General features: G+C 38.1%; 1 protein-coding gene across 3 annotated transcripts in view; it reads right to left on the reverse strand.

The window, feature by feature from the left end:
* Window positions 1-2,634: 2,634 nt before the first annotated feature.
* Window positions 2,635-20,587, reverse strand: part of mindy3 (MINDY lysine 48 deubiquitinase 3) — a 29,312-nt gene continuing 11,359 nt past the window's right edge. For all 3 annotated transcript variants that reach the window (XM_023331424.1, XM_023331423.1, XM_023331422.1), the window contains 5 exons: window positions 12,848-12,920; window positions 10,013-10,085; window positions 7,520-7,607; window positions 5,601-5,672; window positions 2,635-3,556 (listed from right to left, as the gene is read on the reverse strand). In XM_023331424.1, coding sequence (XP_023187192.1) covers window positions 3,407-3,556; window positions 5,601-5,672; window positions 7,520-7,607; window positions 10,013-10,085; window positions 12,848-12,920 — 456 coding nt within the window. In that variant the 3' untranslated portion in view covers window positions 2,635-3,406. The remainder of the gene's footprint in view (window positions 3,557-5,600; window positions 5,673-7,519; window positions 7,608-10,012; window positions 10,086-12,847; window positions 12,921-20,587) is intronic.

Below are 20,587 nucleotides of genomic sequence, written 5' to 3' on the forward strand. Positions count from 1 at the left end.
TACAGCACAGCTAATTTATAAACCCCATCCCGAAGTAATTTATTGTATTAAAGTAACATTTATGTAACAAACCAGTTCACAAATGCCTGGCGCGCGCAAATAGTGGACGCGCACGCGCGTAATTAGTGAATTAAAACACCTTTCAGTTCTCCTTTTTAACAAGCCATTCATACCCCTAAAACAGGACCGCGTTTCCTTCCGTTGAGAATAATCTCTTGTAATTATGTCGCTAATTATTAGGTCGGCTCACAGCAGAAATCTCTCAAGTTATAGGATGTGGACGTTTTAAAGTAGTCTGGTGTGCCCCCACCACACCTCCGCATCACCGTTTCACTCATCACCAGGCGATTTTACCCTCCCTCAGACCGCTGAGGTAACAAACTTTCTTCATGTTGGAAATAATATCCTCCAGTGAAAAGCCGTCTAGAGGTGACAGGCCACACCAGACTGGCTCTGTATATTTAGTTTTGCACACTTAGGAGCATTTGTCTTGTAAAATCTTTGGTATGTTGAGGAGAAACTGTTGCACCCTCTTTATAAATGCAGGAGTTGCTAATTTACATTAGGGGCCCAAGGTTGCATGGGGCCTTGAGCAGAATTTGATTTTGGAGCCCGCCTCTAGTTAAGCCTGCAACTACTGAGGCAACTAAACACCATTTAAGTTATCTAGGCATGATTATTTTTAATTCTGCATGTACAAAACCCGTTTTATAATTATCCAGTTAGCCAATAAAGAATTAGACTATGGGACTGACTTTCATCCCAACCACCAACTAACTGTTCCAGTGTGTGCTGAACCTGAGGACATCAGCACAATGACATAATCTGCAAAAGGTCAGGATGTGGCCCTGAAGTTACCAAATCATACACCCAGCGCTCCTTGATCTAACCTTTAAACATTAACATTTTCCAAACTGGTGGCCACTAAAAATAGACACCAACCACCGTATCACCTTGCAAGTATTAAGAGTGCAAACACATTCATGGATAAAAGTTTGCCTTGGTTTTTGTGAATTCAAATTCCCTTTAGTCCCACAGGGGGCCATCGTTAAGTTCAAGGTCTGCCTATACCTCGAGTCAGCCCAGGTTTAAGTAATAAATTAACACCTTAAAAAAAAATAAAAATCAGGAAAGTGTGGCCAGGATAGAAGGCAAATTCTTACCTGCCAAGTGGAGACCTTCATGTGACCCAAAATGTTTCACACCAATCCATTCATTCTGTCCTCCATTTTTTAAATTTAACATAGGCTTGGTTTATCTCCTTTAGAGCAGTAAAGAGGGTGTCAGACTAAAGAGAGAGAACAAGGAACAGAAGAGGGTCTGGTCTAGCTCAGGTGTTTCTTTGAAAATCTAAATGAACAGAGAGGAGAAAAAGAACTGCACAACATGAACAGTTGGATCAGCTGCAGACGTTTTTCCCCCTGTGAAAGGGAGATGAGGATGATCAAATGTGAAAACAGTGCAATGGTTTTGCTTTAAGGCAACCATGACGCAATGCTATTTATCAGGTGTCTAAGTGTAGAAGTGTGTTGGTGCAGACTTTAACATCTGTCTTCAAATCTAGCAGAATCCCCCATTACAGCATTACCAGGAATACACACTCGTTGTTCAGGCTACATCCTGTCAGTGTGCTCTGATCAGAGATTTACTGCAGGTCACTCTGGATTGATTACAGCACAGCAACAGTAGTGGTTTATTTATTTCACACCAAGCCCTTACTCCTTTTCCCTCTCTATAAACTCATTGAATTGCATTTTTTCTTTATTAAAACACATGCGGGCTAGATTACTACACTAATGTTTATGGACAGAGTGGGAGAACAGTTCTCCGCAAATTAATAAGTTAAGTTTAATTAAACTAATCTGCAACCTACAATTGTTGAAAATGCAAATTATGCCTGTATTTCATACTAGCCAACAGTTTGGCATTGTGTTTGAAGTAGAAGTGTAGAGTTTGATTTGTCTTTTTTATGGAAGTTTTGGTGCTCGATAAACACCATCTTCTGTCTGAATGGGATTACTTTCTGTTTACAGAGAACCACTTAAGTCGCCATTAGTGTCCGGGGGATTTATTAAGATACTGATTTAGATTCTCTCTGGGACACACAACATAGGTTTGTGCTGATTTACTACCAAAGCTACAAAAAGGAGCTTAGACATTTGAAACCAGAGGTCATCTCCTGTTGGGTCATGACAAATTTATACAGGGTTCCTTGATGTTTTTTCATGTTAAAAATTCATACTTCTCCATCCTCCTATCTCTGCAACCTGCAAACACCACAGAAATGAAGAAACAGTATATTTGGACAGAACGGATTGATAGTAAGAAAGGTCATAAAGGTAATGGATATAGAATAGTCAACAGAATGAATGGATGGACAAACAGAAGGATGATGGACAAATGAAACAGATCGATCTACAAATGGCTGAAGAACAAATAGATTGATGATAGGTAAGCAATTGGAGAAATAATTGACAAAATTGAAGGATGGATGGTTGATAAGATGGATGGATAAATAAATGGACAGATGACGGTCAAACAAATGGAAGAAAATATGATGGACAAATGGATGGCCAGGTATCTAGGGGGAAGTTGTTTAACATGTAAAAGCTGAAACAAAAGCATCACACAGCATTTGAACAAAAGAAACAAACAGTGTTTATTCCAGAACCTTTGAGCGTGATAATAAATACAAGCACTTAACCACCATCCTACAATGCATAAAGCTCCCACAGAGCACCTAAACCAATTTGAACTTGGTTAAAATGCAGAAAACTTCCAGTTAGGATCTCTCCTTCGGGGTTGGTCCCTTTAATGCTGTAAACTCCAAGCAGTGGAAGTGGCTGTTGGCGGGCGTGTGAGTTTGTGTTCTCATTAGAGGAAGCTTTGGTAAGTTTGAACAGTTCTGTAGCTCTGGTGTAAGATTAGGGTTTCACAGTCGACTGGCTCTACATGTGGTTCAGTGTGACATTTAACAACACGCTTGCTGAACCAAATTCGGCTTTCTAAACAGTGTTTACATGTCTGCTGCTAAACTGTAACAGAAGTTATCAGCACAGCACAGTGCTGTTACGGAAATCATTCTTTTCTTTTTCAAGATGATTTCATCACAAGCATCCTGTGTCTTAAATACAATCAATGGTGACTGCAAAGCAGAGTTTGCATTTATGTGGAATGTGTGAATGTAGATGTAAGAAATGGATCTCAGGCTTGAGTGCTTTTTCCATTAACATGTTTGCCCCCTGTGTGCATTGGGTTTCTTTTGTTGTTATAGGTCTCTGTTGCATGTGCGTAAGTCTCTGAGGTCTGCTGACCTTCTGTGGTCAGTGTGCACAGGGGAAGCTGAGGAGGGCCATGTGGCGGCAGTGGTCCGACCACATGCAAAGACACACCAAATGTTTCGGTGCTAGTTCATTGACGGTGAGAGGTTGGTGGCCCACAGCAGCTCAATGTAGGGCCACTTGGTCTGCAGGCAGCGCTTCACTGGTGTGTCGTCGGTCCGGACCATCGGGTCTTCGAAACCAAGCACCAAGGCTGTCCCCTCCACATATTCAACCTAGAAGAAAGTGTCAGGGGTGTTCAGGAGCAGAATCAAAAATGTGCTCAACATTTTTTTTTTCTGTTTTTAGATAACTTTAATCTATTGATGCTGAGTTTTCTATGTCAAAATGTAAGTGAGCGCACAACTTTCTCTGGTGACAAACACTATTTAAACAAAACAAACAAAAAAGTCACAGGACAAACTTTAGCAACCATGTACAGAACAATATTGCAACATTTACCCCTTAAGGTGAGAATATGGTGACTGCTGTGTGTTTGAAGTTCAGGTCGTTAGAAAGACAAGACATCTAGCTTTGTGGGCATGTGCTACTGATGATATACTTCTCCTCCCACTTTAAACTTGATATGAGCTGAAAGCTCTACAAGAGTGAGTGCAAAACTACCCTACAGGACTTAATGTAGTTACTTGTATCCAGGATCTTGTTCTCTCAGTCACCTCATTGTTTTGAATCAGCTCTTGTTTTAACACAATAGACCAGAGCAGCTCCTGCCTTACCCCAGAGGCTCTAAAACTATCCATCTCTTGCTCCATCCCACAATTACTTGTGAACATGACATAAAGATACATAAACTCCTGTTTGATTGTCTGTAAGGAGAACTCTATACCATTAGAAGATTCAGACTTGGAGAAGAGGCATCTCATTTTGCTCTATGAAATGAGTGTCATTAAATTTATTTATATAGCGCCAATTCACAACACGTCAGCTCATCGCTTGAAAATGTGAACAGATCACACAATGAAAAAAAAAACTAAAACAAATATAAGAACCTGAGATACCCAAACCAAACATCTTTCTCCTCTCTTCCCTTGAGCTTCTCTCTCTGAAGACCACAAACAAAACATGGCAGTAGGGACAACTCTGGTTGACTACAATGTGGCCTGAAATGTATTCTTGAAGGGTCACTTTTCAGACTTAATTAGTCTATTGAAAATGCAAACCGAAAAGTCTGTAAAGGAGAGCGCTATTATTGAGGATCCAAGGTAAGATACAGCGCAGTGAGCAAATGGAACAGGAGCGAGTTAAACAGGATTAGGTTTGGCCAACTCTCTCAATTTATCTTAGAGAAGCTGGCAAAGGTACAACTGCAATGATAGTCAATGACACAATCAGTATGCCAATTGTTGCAGGATGATATTATTGCTAACTTTTTCAACTTTATATATTTATATTTATCTTTAAAAAGGGTTATAATTAGTTACGTTGAGGCTGTGACTGTAGTTCAGAATACTTAGATGCTAAACTATGAACATGACATAATTCAGTTTCAACCTGCTTGATCTCAAGTTTTTGAAATACTTCTTGTTCAGGGTTAATCTGCACCATGCTACACAGAGCTAACAAAACAAATAAAGCTATTCACTTCATCTCATAGCAGACATTTCCTCTGGAGGGGTCAGAGGGATGCATAAACATATACAGAAGGTCCTCTCAAAGAGACATGTGTAGGAGACGGCTGTCAGAGGGTCTGCTGTTTCCATCTTGAGCTGTGGGAATGGTTTTAACATCCTAATCTTATAGGCGCCTTGCTACTACATGTGTGTGTATGTGTGTGATTTTGTGGGAGCACACATGATGTGCCATTTCTTCAACTTCAGGTAGCAGGATAGAAAAGGAAAGCTTCCAGAGACATGGCAGTGTTGGTGGATGGAAAAACTGATATTCCTGAGTACGAGGTTTATGCAACGCCACCAACTACATCCACTGACAATCATCCATCAAATTGAGGCTGCTTAATAAGTTTGTGTTCCACCATTTTTCAAAGCAAGTCTGCTAACTGTAGCCTTAGCACTGAACCGACTCGAAGAAACAGGAGGGTTTAGCTGGGCCTTCGAATGGATGGACAGGCCATTAGACTCGCAACAGCTACTGTTTATTCTGGAGTGGCTGGCCGCCTCAGGCTGTGTGTATGCACGAGCGTGAGTGTGTATGAATGATGACAGGAAAAGAAGAGAGGTAATTGGGAGAGCGACTGGAAATATTAAAAGGAACCACCACCATTACTTATAGTGGAAAAACCCATATGAAAGAGTGGCTTACCCTCTCTTTGTGGTTGGACTGTTTAAGTCCATTGTAGTGGTAGACGGGAAATGAGTCTGGGATTCCTGAATCCTGAAACAAAGAGTAAAAAACATGCTTGGTTGTCAAAAAGAAGCTCTAAGCAGACTGTTCTCACAGACATGGAGGTGAAGACTGGCAGTAGCATAACATTCATAAACCAAAATGTCAAACAGTCACATCCCTTGCCTTCAATAGGATTTATAGTAAATCCCATGTGTTAAACCTAAATGTGTGTTTATTTGTGCACTGTGAAGCTTAACTCCAGTATCTACAAAAGCTTAAACAATGACCGCAAGTAAAGACACTTCCCATGAAATTTCTTTGAAGGCGCAGAGAGGACCAACAGGGTGTGTTGTCCAGCTTCTCGCGTTTGTATGCCTATATATGAAACCCTAACCCTTGCAACAATCCCATGTGTGTCTGAGTGTGTGTGGGTCCAGTTGGCTAATGGTAGTGTAATTTCTTTGCGGCTCCGAACCATTCCTCTGGTGATTCCCTAAAGCCCTGATCACTTTAACACAGTTCCCCTCCATCTCTTCTCCTCCGTCTTCTTTACCAGTTCTGCCTCATAAAAGCATCTTACTGCGTTTTCTAAGCTCCTCAAAAAGTAATCTCAGATGATTGTGAACACACACACATTTCATATGAGATGCCACAGGAATGTTTAAAACAGCACTATGCAACAAGAACCTTTGTGCCATCCATGTGTGCACAGTCTGTCCAAAAGTAGTAAACCTCCCGGAGCTTTTTCACATTTGCTTACATTCAGATACTAAATTTCAATGTATTTTATCGTGATTTTAATTTTCAAATAAAAACACAGAAGTACATAATCAAAGTAGTGCATAATTGTAAAATCTAAGAAAAGTTGTATGTTTTTAAAAAACAATAGCACTCTTAAGTGGCCAGACTTCATATATTTTTATTGCATTTCTATTAAGCTCCATGTATTATAACAACATTCAGTTCAACAAAGTAGAACTCTTCTAATTAGTAAATACAGTCAACCTGTGTTTATTCTGATATGGAAGGCAGGGAGAACATTAAATGGAGCCAAAAACTGGTTTAAAAAGTTCTAAGCAGATGAGACCAAAATGCAACTCTTAGATCAACATGCAAAATTTTGTCTGTAGTGGAAAACTATAATTATGCCGATGCAAACAGAGGTTCATGTGCACAAATACCATTTATGTCAAGACTGATGTACTTAAGACAATTATCATTTGACTACAAAAAAAGAATTAAAAATGTATGCTTCTTGCCATTCCTTCATTGATATGTTAGCTATTTATATTTATGCATTTTAATATAATAGACGCACAGGCTTAATAAAGTTTTAAATTTACACATTACAAACACATTATTCCAATGGGCAAACACTTTGGAGGCTGCATCATCCTGAGGGGACACTTTTCTTCAAGAGGAAGAAAAGGCCATTAGACTTTGAAAGCTGGTCAAATGAATAAAGCCTCTTAAAAGCAATAAAAACATATCCATGTTGGCCCAGTTAAAGTCCAGACATAAATCCAAATAAGAATCTGTGGCAGGACTTCAAAATTCAATTTTCTAATCTGACTAAGTTTGCACAGGATGTGCAGATGTGCAAGTAGCATGAAGCAAACTTCTTCAAAAGTATTAACCAACTGTGTGCTCAAGCATCCTTCTCCCTCTACATAGCCAGTTTCCAATAAAACGCAGCAATGTTTGTGGTTCTAACTTGAAAATGTGTTAAAAAGTTTTAAAAAAGAAAAGCTCCTTGGCAACGAGCTGTAAACGCAGACCTCTCTCAATATGTTTTAGCCATGATATGGATCATGTGATATGTGGAAGGCATGCGTCATACACTGTATCTTTTGAAGTAAAAGCTGATTTCCAGACACTCTCTCACACACACATACCTGATCTGGGAAAAACTCCAAGAGAAAAGGGCCCAGAAGAATTATGCCCAGGCTCTCTGGATCAAGCTTGCTCTTCACCAGGCTGACGCTGAGAAGGCACAGACATGGAGAACAGAGACGTGAAGTCAACAAAAACTCAGCAGACAAAACAGAACCAGAAAAATGAAACAACAAGCATATATAAAAAAAAAAAGAGGAGGAGGTAGTGGGAAAAATGCATCAGTACAGCACAAAATAACAAGCTTTGTGTATGACAACTGACCCAAACTTACAATCACCTCATCACTCAGTATGGACTTGAGATGCATGTTTTGGTCAGTGTGCGCCTGTTTTTCACAAATACTGTGGTACAACTAAATATACCTCTTTCCAGACATTCCTGTGTTGGATCAGTGTTATTATTATTCCACCACGATAAAAAAATTGAACAGATTGTCCTTTTAAGGGAGAAAAGAGGGGAGAGAGTGTTTTACTCAGACACACACGGAAGAGAGATCATTCCTCAAACTAGTGCTGAAGCTGCTACAGAGCAATGGAGGCTCTTAAATCTTTATACTATGTTGTGTAACTGAATGACAATAGTTTAGCAATGTATTAACAATAATAATTTTAAAAAATCACAAGAATTATAATAATATCCGTTTATTAAAAAAACATGGTTGTGAAAAGTTTGAGAAGTATTTTTAGTTGATTTGTATATATATAAATACACACAATAAAAAAAATCTGTCAGGACTATTTACTTTTTTAATGATCTGTGGCTTGATTTGTTCTTAGATGCAGTCAGATGATATTTATAGCAGGAAAACCATTACATCTGTCAGACTGATATTACAACCGCAGGCCACATTTATTGGCACCTCCAGTAAACATGTACAAGAAAACCTAAAAATAAATTTACCTTTTCCAATAGAAACATAAAATACCGCAGACAAAATTAGTTGATAAGGGTAACAGGACCCTCCAATCATTAAATCCATAATTGGATTATTTCTTAAAGCCATTGGTCACCAGACTGCACAAAGATCCTCACCATGACTTCACCTGGAATCTTGTGTTTTGGGCACTTCAGACCTTTTTTTTTTTTAGAAAACCAACATAGTTGGTTTGACGAGATACAAAGGATAAAAATCTAAAAAACGACCTCAGGCCAATTGCAAGATTGAGTGGAGGGTGTCACTAGGAGATCTTTAATAGATAGCTTTATACAAAAAAAAAAACTAAACTAAAAAATGAGCCATTGCTGGATGGTTAAACACAATAATCATTAAAACATATGACCAAATCAACACAGACATTGTTCAACAACATCCTTTTATAATCACTTCAATCCTAATGAAATGGACTCAAAAAAGTAGACAATCTAGGAAGACTGTGCAAAAAAAGAGTAATTAAAGATCTCTGTATTGCCTGGAATGATGTAGAAGAAAATAGAGTGCCATCTTAACAAAAGTTACTGTGCAAAGTATTAATAGCAGATGTGTCAATCATTATTGCACTTTTTCTAAAATCAGTTACGATTTCTCCCAACAAACTAATTGCACTCAGCTTAAAGGTTGAGTTTTTAGAAAATGTTCAGTGCAAGATCAATTTGTTTGACGTTTGTTCCAGATTTGTGGTGCAAAGAAGCTGAATGCTGCTTTTCCGTGTTTGGTTCTGGAGATGTAGAGCAGATCAGAACCAGAAAGATCTGAGTGGTCTAGAAGGCTGATACAAGATATGCTTTAAAATACATTTGTTTAAGTGTCTTGCAGCATCTCTACCAGGGTTGAGATGTTCAAGGTGTTCAAGGTGCTGTAGATAACCAAATAAAAAGTTCTGTGACTGTACAGTGAATAAATCTATCTACAAAGTTGGTTTAAAACTTAGACTGCCAAAAGTTATTTCCAGATCCCTTTAAAACCAGTACCCTCTATCGCTCTTTATAATTAAGAAAAACAATCTAGATGATCCTGTTAAATTATTTATCCTATTCACTTTTTTTACTGTAGGAATCAATGCACAAACTCTATGTGTGGGAATGAATGTGCCTTGCATTGGGAGTTTCCCTCCTGTTTGCTGCGTTTGTTGTGATCTATTGGCCATCTGGGGGTCTGCAGACCTGATCGGTGGTCCAGTATTTGGCAAAGGTCTCCGACTGCAGCATTCGGGCTTACTGTTCCTCAGAGAGAGAAAACATGCTTCTGTTTCAAGCGGCGCTTTTAAGCATTTCTTCGATCTCTTTTTCTTTGTTCCTGCTGTTAATGATCTCCCTCTAAGCCAGTTTCTGACTTTTTCCTCCTACTCCTAAGCTTTTATAGCGACACTCTCTCTTGCTTTACTTCACGGCAGCTTGGTAGTGAAACCTGAGCGCAGGGTCACTGACCTGGCCTGGCCTTGACTCAGGAGGCAGAACTTTAGAAGGTCCACAGGTGCGACGTACAACCACACAAGCTAACACTTCCCCAACACACACACAATCTTATAGTAAGCCTTGAACAGGTGAGGACTTACTATTCAGGCTCTGAGACAAGGTCAAGAGCTTTCATTACATCCTCCAAAAGAGACTCTGGTATGAAGCCATTATCTAGAAAAAAAACATACAAAAGGAGGCATAAGGAGACATTGGTACATCATACACATAACACAATAAGTTGAGACAGGGCAAAGCTTTTAGAAACACACGCATTGGCACATCAAGTTACAGATCTTGTACAATGAAGTCATCTGACAACTCTCATATAAAACTCTTGGTCCTTTCGCTCTGATTGGAACTGCATGATTGTGTTACCTGAAAGCAGTAATTTTAAATGCAAACATGTGTTTTTGCCCATTTTCTCTGGCTGGATATTTATAGGTTTATGTCACTGTGAGCTAGTGGGTTATCTTGTTCAGACTCTTGCATATTCCCCCACTGTGCTGTGGAGATTAATTGACGATTACGGAGCTTGCTCTTTCACAAGCCGCTCTTTTCTTCTCAGTCAAAAACCAGATGTGGTTCCCACAGCGACAACTGATAGTGGCTGTGAAGTAAAAGGATGCAGGCACACACAAACAACGCAGTGCAGGGACATGACAAACTAATATTCAACTGCGACAGAGACGGGGAATTTCTGAGAGAACTTATGAGTCAGTGTGTTGTGTGTGATTGTGTGTGGCAGAGTTTTTTCCATAACAAAAGGAGCTGTGCTGACTCTACATGCGACAGACAGTTTTACATCCCTTACCGCAGTGCTTAACTGTATGCTGCATGGATATGCGTGTTGTGTACAATATTCTCCTTTCATGTGTGCACATATGCCGTTAAGTGTGTGGGTTCACCGACAGTAGACAAAGCATGTGCTTGTGTGCACGCGTGTGCATGAGAGCAGACCATATGGTATGCAGAGCCTGCTGGCAGATGACAGCGGCACTGCCGTACTGTGCTACAGGAAGGAACAAATGAAGAGCAAGTAAGAACAAATGACAGTTATGTTTACAAATCTATAGTGGAGGTTTTCTGAGCAGACAGGACTGCTTCTAGCTGGAAGGGCTAATCTCAGCAGGTCCTAGAATTACATTCAGGATGAGGTCCACAAATCAGAACGTGCTCCAAAGGGCCAGAAAGTCAACAGGGCTGCTTAAGGCAACTGAGAATGACGCGCTTCATTTCGCAGTATAAACAAATGTATATGAACACAAAAGTTTCATCTATGGGCTGTGTCTAAAGTATTCAATAAGACAATATATGACATTGGGTTCATGAAACCAAAGGAAAAAACCCAAAAACTAAATTTTTTATGTTCTTGTTTGATTATTAAACAATAATTAACTCCTGATGTAATAAAAGTAATTACACCAGGAGTTCATGCTAAAGGGACATCCAACTGTGAAAACCTGATACTTGAAAAATAATATTTTAATATTAGATATTTTAATATATATTGGAACAGTCCTTCAAAATTGTGATATTACAGACTTGCAATCACATAAACTGTGTAGGTTTTATCAATCAAAAACTTTGTTTTACAGACTCTTCATTAAGTGAAGGATAGCACTGATCAATGTGTAGTTGTCATGTTTGTCAATGTGAACATAACCTCTGCAATTTCTGACCCATTTTGAAATTATTTTACCATTCGTAAGACAAGTTTCGGGATTGGGACAAGTTTCAGCTTAATTGCATCGTGTATCATGTAGTATGCACTCTTTCAAACTCCAGATTCAAGATTCTGAAGTGCTGCTTCGGCATACAGCTTGAGCAATCAACTCACATCTGAGCTTCTGGTTGTACAGTGAGAGAACATGATTTGAATACTGAACTCTGCATTTCAGGCAGTATGAGCTGGAGCTGAATACAACTGAAAATATTGTGCAGTGTATGCCCACAAGTCCTAACGTAAAAAAGAAAATAGCTTCCTTTTGTTTTCATGAACAGAATAAAAATAATTGGATAAATTTCAAGCTATATTTTAAAGTTGAAAGTTTTCATTAAGCATAGAATTAAGTAGTTAAGCTTAGAACAGAGCAAACTTTGTTTGACATGGTCAAACAACTTAAATAAAAAAAACAACAACTTTTTTTTAAATTACCGAACCTTTTCTTGATGATTTGTGTTTATTACAAAAAACAAATGTCTTTAAAGAGGTAAGCTATATTTGGCAGAAATAAATTAACCGGTCTTTGAAAATAAATAGGTTGTTTTGGTTCGTTACTATGAATGCTACACCAGTGTGGCACATAGTGCATGCCTCTAATAATCAAAATAGATGTGGAAAAATCCTCTGGGCAGAAGATTCAAACAAAACAAGATGTGCTGTCTAAGTGAAAAAAAAAAGAACCTATGGCTGATTGTTCCTTTATGTCTTTTGGGCTGAATTTCTAGAGATGTTCTCTTCTTTGTAAGTAGAAACAGCTGTTTGTAAATAATATGTCCTCTAAATATGATATTTTAGTCACATCTTATGCAAATTAACCCCAGAGGAAAAAAAAATAACAAAAAACTAACTTCCAACTTCAAAATGCAGATAAAAGAAATCAGTCATGTCCTTCCCACTGCCTTTTACCCCCGTCAGCTGGAAGCAGCAATAAGGGAGAGAAAGAGGGGAAAAGAAGAAAGAGGCAGGATGGTTGACTCAGCTGTTAAGAGGGGCTGATCTGACTAACTTCAACAACAACAGCAGAGATCAGAGAGCCATCTTGTTCCCCATGTAGAAGAAAAGGAAAGAGTGACTGAGAAGGGAGAGATGGGCAAGGGAAGTTTTCAATTAATCTGAAACATGGGGAAAAAAGAAAGCCCACAGGGAGTGGGGTGCAAGATTATGATCACATGTGCAGTGCAAATGATGCAAACACTTGTTGCTTATTTACCTTCCGGATCAAATGACTGGAAAACCCTTCTTGCTTGTTCTGATGGAGATTCTGGACCTACCAACGACATCTCCTATTGGGAAACAGCCAAATAGGCAAAAGAGGAGAAAAGGAAGAAACACAGGGAGAGAAGAATAGCAAAAGTTAAAAAAGAAAACAAAAAAAACAAGCTCTGGATAACAACCTGGAAGAAATGTATCCTATGCATAGAGATTTTTAACTAATGAGAGAGAGGGACAACTCTCAAAAAATGGAACAGAGTTTTAATTGGTTTCTCAAAGAAAAGAACTTCTACAATTGTACAACAGAAGGAGTACTACAACAACGAGAGAAATCATGGCAGAAAATTAAATTATACAATTAGGTTAAGAAAGAAAATATAACCAAAGTACTACACATAAGTATGACATGAGGTCAGCATATTTTGTCAGTCACTAGTGACTTTGTGGTGCAGCAATAATGCATGTTAAACATGTATTTGATGTGATAGACTAAATCTGTGCAGTGAGAGGGGCTGAAGCAATCAGCAGAGAGTACTGGGTAATTAACTGATCCGCCGATAAATGTAGACAGCTTGTTTTCAGTCCAAACACACAATCAGGAAATCAAGCCTTACACATATATACCATGTTCTGTGATAAACTTTCCTGTGTTTGTTGACTAAGAAAGGGCTTTACACTAATGCAGTGATGGAAGGGAATGAACAAAAGTGAAATGTGTTTGTTGATCTACACATTTTGATGCCTTTAATGACAGGCCTACAATCTACAGTACATATTTGCCTTGGGAAAGTATTCATAGTCCAAGTTACACACAGAAAACGTCAATATTTCTCATTTGGATTTTAAATGATGGAAAAGCAAAAAATCTTACATAACTGAAGTGGAAAAAGAACGCATATTTTAAGAACTGGTCCACCTAGACAAAATTTGAAATCTGTGATACATGCAAAACTCTGCATGGGGCAGAAAACTGATACTTCGAGTTTCACTGAACACAGTATCCCCATGGTGAAACATGCATCATGCTGTGGCGATGGTTTTTATTTGGCTGGGAAAAAGTAGAGGCTGCAAAAAAAGTTGAGAGCTGGTTCACATTTTCAAACAAAACAACACATTCAGCAAGAGCTACACAGGAATCCCTGTCTATCCATATCTATTATATCTCTTTGCATTTGATAGATATGCAAAGCTTGTGCGACAAATACAGATGGCTTGTAGGTGAAATTACAGAGAAAATGATTTCCACCATGTATTGACCCTTCAAAAGCAGACTGAATACTATGTAAATTAAACTATGCATTCTGTGTAGATCTAGCACATCAAATCCTCCAAAAATACATTAAAAAATTTAGCTGCAACAGGACAAAACACTAAGGTAAAAAAACAACAACTTTTTTTACGTCTAGAGTAGATAAGCATTTTATTCTTGGTAGTGAACTATCTGGAGGCTTTAAACTTTAAACTCAGAACTTAACTTGTACAACAAGATTTCTTAAGCTTAGTCTTATTTTTTCATAAGAATTAGATTTTTTTTTTTTTTAAACTTAAGACTCCAATTTGCTTGAAAGATGATCAGAAACCTGACAAAAGAACGACCAATGAGTTCTTGCAAAAAAACCAACATTTTTTTTAAGGCAGAGGAGGCCACAAGATTAAAAATAAAAACCTAAAAACAAGATGAGAAGAGAGGAAAATGAAGAGAATAAACTTTAAAGCATTTTAAAATATGCCATTTTTTTTATTCCAGCTAAAACACGTGCAAAATCGTAGATGAAAGCAGAAAGGGTCTCACTGTTCTTGCCTGAGTGTGGGAGGGCAAGTATTTATGACAACAAATCACTGGACAAACACATAATGTTTTGAGAGAACAAATGAACCCTGCTCATCTCCTTTTAGCTGGCCTCTTTATTAAACCTAGAGCCTCAGATCCACACAGCCTGCTTGGGTTTCACAGTCCACTTATTACTGTATTCGGGGCTTACTCAGCGTGAGAGGGGTATTCAAGCAGACACATCAAGAAGAGATGACTCCCAGCTGCTGGCTCTTCAAATGTAAAGAAAAACAGTCACACGCCAGAGAATATATGCTCACATACCGTTCTGTCACACAAACTATCGCAAGGGGGCCGACATGTTAACATTACAGGCTCCATAAAGCCGACAGCATTTTTGTCATAAGCAGAATATGTCAGTGTTGCACTGATGATTGTGGACAATGGTTTGCAGGAGGAGGAAAAGTGATGAAAAGCTCTTTAAGATCTAAAAACAAACAAATCAGACCAAGTTTTATTACAGTGACCTGCAAAAGTAATCATACCCTTTAAAAACTTAGCATTTTGTTTTTCTACAACCACATACTTCACTATATTTTGGCAAATTGGAATTTAAATAGATAAACCAATTTGTATTCAGTCCTTTTTACTCTGATATCCTTCAGGAAAATCTTTTCGAGACTACTCCCTTGACAAGAAACCTAGCTGGTCCATGGAGTCCATTTGTATTCAATTTATTATCCATATCTGAACTGTAAAGGAAGAAAGGCACAAAGAAAGCTGTTGCTGAAAGAAAGTTTCAGCAACAGGTTTGTTTCTCACATGTTTTCTAGGGTGCACATAAAGCATATCAGCATATGAGCACAATACTTTGTGTGGAGAAAAACAATCCCAATATTGAAACATAGAGGTGGCAGAATCAGCAAACTGAGTTCATGGGAAGATGGATGAAACTAGATTACCAGGAACAAAAGCTATCTGGTAATGGTGTTGCACGTCCAGATGACATCATAACTTGCGAAAGATAAACAAACATGTAACTAAAGTACAGGGTTTCTTTGTGCTTCAAGTTTATTGCAAACATAGACCCACGATCGTGAGTAATGCATCCATCTACTGGGAAAAACCCCCCAAACTTTTTCTAACTTCTATCTAAACAACATAGTTTAATTTAAAAAGTTGCATCTGGCTCCATCTGCTTTTTTGGCAAAGAAACAATTCAGTTGATGTTTCTTAGACTTTACGAGAATATCTTCATGTTCTCCTAAAATATTTTCTGCTGCAAACAGAACCGAGCACACTACTTGCATTGACAACCTGAATCTGTTGTACTAATAAGCTAATATTTATTTTAGTCCAAACAGTTATTTGTAATGTTGATATTGCGTACAGTGAATAGCAATGTATTGCGCAGCCCTAAGCGAGATGCAGGGATACATTGGAAGACAATTTGTTGCAGGCTGCAGAACAGAGATTCACTCTAGAGCAAACAATACTAAAACATGTTGTATGTTTTGGAATGGTCTAGTCAAAGTCCAGACATAAACTGAATTGGAATTCTGTATCAAGCCTTAAAAAATTATGTTTACAGATCTTCTCTGTTCAAGTTGAGTGCTTGAGCTACTTCATCAAGAGGAATTGGCTGTAGTTGTAGTTGCCAGATATGCAAAGCAAGAAGAAAAAAAATCCCTGCTGCTGTAATTGGCCATTTTCATTTGCAAAGGAAATACATTTGAAATCAATTGTAATTTGTGAATCCAATGTGACAAAATCTGGGAAAGTATAGAGTATGAATACTTTTACAAGCCACTTTATACTATATGTTCTAACAAATAAAATAAGTCTCTTCCCAAAGTGAAAAACTAGAAAACTTTATACTCAAAGTTCATGAACTAAAACAACTTTCATGTAAATCATGTTTACTGACAATTGCAACATGATACTGGCTTTATCAGAGGATAAACATTACAAATCGGTCATCAGGGAACTAAGAGTGACATGCCTTTATGGTGTTTTTTTTTTTTTAAACCCACCAAAATGAGCATGTTGAAAGGAACAGAGACAATTGTGACTCATTGTTGTAAAAGATTGTGCAGATAAGCACAGGCACTACTGACGGCTGCAGAAATGACAGAACTGTGTGTCTCTCTGTATGCGATGACATGTCTGCTTGCTTGTCTTTGATCTGTGTTTTATTAGAGGCCTCAGGAAGATGCTGCTGAGTTGGAAAACAAGTCACGGAGCTAACACTCTCTGCAGGGAGGTTTGGAAGTGCGTGCCTGTCTACTTGGTGTTTCTTCTTTCTCCACTGTGAACATGTTTGTAAGAGACAGAATCTGAGCAATAAACACACTGCATCCCATGATACCAAATGTTTGCTTATACAGGAGCATTGAATTCTGTTCTGCTTAGAGCTCCTACAAACACACAAAACACAACGTCACACGCTGCAGCACCAAGGCCAACTCACTTTAAGTGTAGCTAATGAAATCAAGGAGCACATTCCAAACTCTGCAGTTTGACCTTTAATGCACAAACCCTTGACCTGCATGACAATGCAACAACAATATACCCCGAATGAGTAAAGGATGAACAACATACAGATACACACTTCCTGACTGATTAAAAAAACAAATTATACTGTGGGATTATTTTCTCTAACCCAAAGCAGCAGTAAACGGGATAAAAATAGACTGTGAACTTAAGAACTAATTTAATTGTTTAACGCAGTATGAAGAGAGAGTGCATTTTTGATTAGTCAGTTTCCAAATTTTTCACATTTAAAATTCCGTACTTTTCCAGAATAAAAGCTGTAGACAAATTTTTAAAGAGGAAATAAGTTGCACAAACAGAAGGATGGAATAATAAATTCATATAATTGGATAGATGGACAGAGGAATTAATAAACTAGGGAAAATGGATGGATGAAAGCATAAGGAAAACAGATGGTTAGATGGATGTTGGATAAAGATTATGGGCAAATGGAAGAATGAAAAGGGAGTAAACAGAGAGAGAGAAAGAAAACAAACAGGAAGATGGAAACCAGGGTACTGAATTGAGGGACGTAGGGAAAATGAATAGACAGGGAAAATACAAATAGGGCTGTCAAAATAGTTGATATAACAAAACAAAAAATTATTAAAAATAAAATAAAAAAAATATATTGAACAGAATTCATTTGTTCTCTAATTTGCCCAAATTATGGCAGTTCTGGTAGAAAAGCTGCAGAAACAGAGACGCTCAGTCCGTCCCCCACCTGCAGGAGCACACCTGCCAAAACAATGGGTTGCTATTAAAAGTTGTAAATTCCAGCATGGCGAGGACATTTCCCCCAAAAAACAAACAACATCATATCAACCTTCTTAAGCTGACAAAGCAAACACAAAAGTGTCGTTATGAGGTATTTTCTCCTCTGATGTGGACAGTCGAGACAAAAAAATCTTAAGGGCTTCTCAGGACATCTGCTGGAGAACTGGTTCTGCACCACACGACATTCTAGTCACGTAACACTTTGTTCTACTGTGGTATGAGTTAATACAGGAAAATGTTAATTAGCACAAGGTTAAGTAGAATACTCAAGCAACAAGACAAACCAGTGTTCCCCATACATTTAGTTCTAAAGACATTGGAGACAATATGGGTGATTACAATACAGGTTATGGTGATACGGTGGTACCTGACAAGAAAAAAAAAAAAGTAGGAGCCACAGTGACCGACCCTGCTGTATTTAGTCACCCAAGAAAATATTCTTCAGTGACCAGAAAGTCAGAAATTGTACAGGGCTTTTTCTGCTGAATACATTTTCTTGGATCTTGTTTATGCTTGTAATAAGTTTTTGCATGAACTAGATATAGGTCTGTTTTCAGTCAATTTATTTTAGTATAGAATGACCCTTTATTTGTTCCAGAGTAGTAAAATCAATTTGTACCAATATTAAATTGACAGGCAAATGCAAGCACACACTGGCCCACTAATGACAAGCAATATTAAAGGTGAAATATTTACACAACTGGATCAAAATGGTACACACTTCACAAAGGACATTAAATGTTACTAAGCGTTATCTTGTTTACTGCCAGACCAAACAGCAAAGTGACACTTAAATTATATAATTTTATAAATAAGGGTTCAATTGTCCTCTACTTAGTCTTGAATATTATAATTAATCATATTTTTGCATTCAACTACAAAGAGAAATGTAATAAGTTAGTGCAAATATGGATTGTTTTTATTATAGTAAATGGACAGGCATATATGTGTGTAGCTATGCAAGATAATACCTGGATGGATTCAAGGACAGATATATGAATGGTGGACTGAATAAAACTTTTAGACAATGACACAGTCTACAATTTGGAAAAATAAATACATTTCAATAACCTTAAGTAACTTTTGAGATTGTATAAGAACCTTAGATATTAGCCAAAAGATCTCAACTGGCCTGCAACAGATTTGAAGTTCTGTTGACTGTCTGAGTTATCGTCCTTTGTTATAATCTGGTTGGGTTTCCTGCATCATGGTCTGCTAGATAAAGTACAAAAGCTTGTCTGAAAGTAATTGGACCCTTTCAGCACTTGTGTCACTTCATGGAATGTCTGTGAATGGGTAAAACCTTCACCAGCATTTTTGGGGGTTCTTCAAGCAGAGAAGATCTCTCACTCATCTAGTTTCCCCTTTCACTTTGTCTCTTGCCCTTGTTACCTACCTTTTCCTGGGATAAGTAGGTACTCCAGTTTTGTAGTATTTCCTCCCTTTTTGCCCTCCACTTTTTGTTCATTCTTCCTTTCAGACTTTATCTCCACATCAAGGTAGCTACTTCAGGTAAGACAGGTAGGCATAGCCTTTTACTAGAATTACACTTTCTTTCCCTCCTGTTCTCCTAAAGAGGTATTGTGTGTGCTGAGAGGCTGTGAGTGGACATGGAGTATATTTAAAGGTCTCAGTTTCAAAACAAAGCACAGGTCTTGGATAATGTCTACAGTCTTGTTCAGAGCAGGTACAGATAGCCTTACTACAAGACACATTGAGTAGAAGGTCAACATGCAAGACCTTGTTATGTAAATGTGTCATTACTGTGTTTGTGCTTTATAGTTTTTTAGTTAATCTAAAAAAACTTGGGTCATATAAAAGCATATGACCCAAGACATCACAGGAAATCACAAGAAACAATGAAAAGCTTTTCTCCTGTCACATAATGAGAGTGCAGTTTCTGCTGGAGGTCTGTGGGTATGAGCATGAGTCTCGAGTGTGACAGACAGAACAAAACAGTGATTTATGAAGCCGTCTTTGATAACCAAAAGTGCGTCTCTGTGAAAAGAGATGAGACACCAGTGAGTAGTTGTATAACACACTGATGGCTCCTATAACACTGACAAACACCCAAGGGTGAACGAAGAATAATGCAGCACGTACACACTTCCTATGACAACCCTTTATCCCATTACAATGACCTTTGGTCTGACCTGTCAAAAGTTATTAATGACTGCTAATGTACACCGCTTTGTTGTTTTGTGTTTACATATGACCCGCACCCACTGATCAAATGAACAAGGGAGCAATCCTGTTTAGAGGAAAAAAGATCCTTAAATGTGCCTGTGGTGTTCTATAGAAATCTTCCTCCATCTTTTTATTGCATCTTTTAAAAATGATTTAATGGGTCAGCAGCAGTACCGGCAAGAATGGCATCATAGACAAGCCTCTTATTGTGCACGCAATACATTTATATTCTCGTTTTAAATAGAAAAAGGTTCCATAAAATGAAACTAGGTTTTAAAGAATACCTATAAAACAGTTCTGTATCCAGATTTATCCCAATTTAAGATGGTCCAAAAACCCTAAAAAGTTGAACATATCGCTATGTCCCTGGGCCTGTCTTTTGTTCCAGTGGTTACATTGTAACAATGCAGGGAAGTTGCCCAGTCTCCAGGAAGTAGTTAGTTCCACATTTCAATTGCCTAAATCTACTGA

The sequence above is a fragment of the Xiphophorus maculatus genome, chromosome 3 (assembly GCF_002775205.1).
Source record: "Xiphophorus maculatus strain JP 163 A chromosome 3, X_maculatus-5.0-male, whole genome shotgun sequence".
NCBI classification, from domain to species: Eukaryota; Metazoa; Chordata; class Actinopteri; order Cyprinodontiformes; family Poeciliidae; genus Xiphophorus; species Xiphophorus maculatus.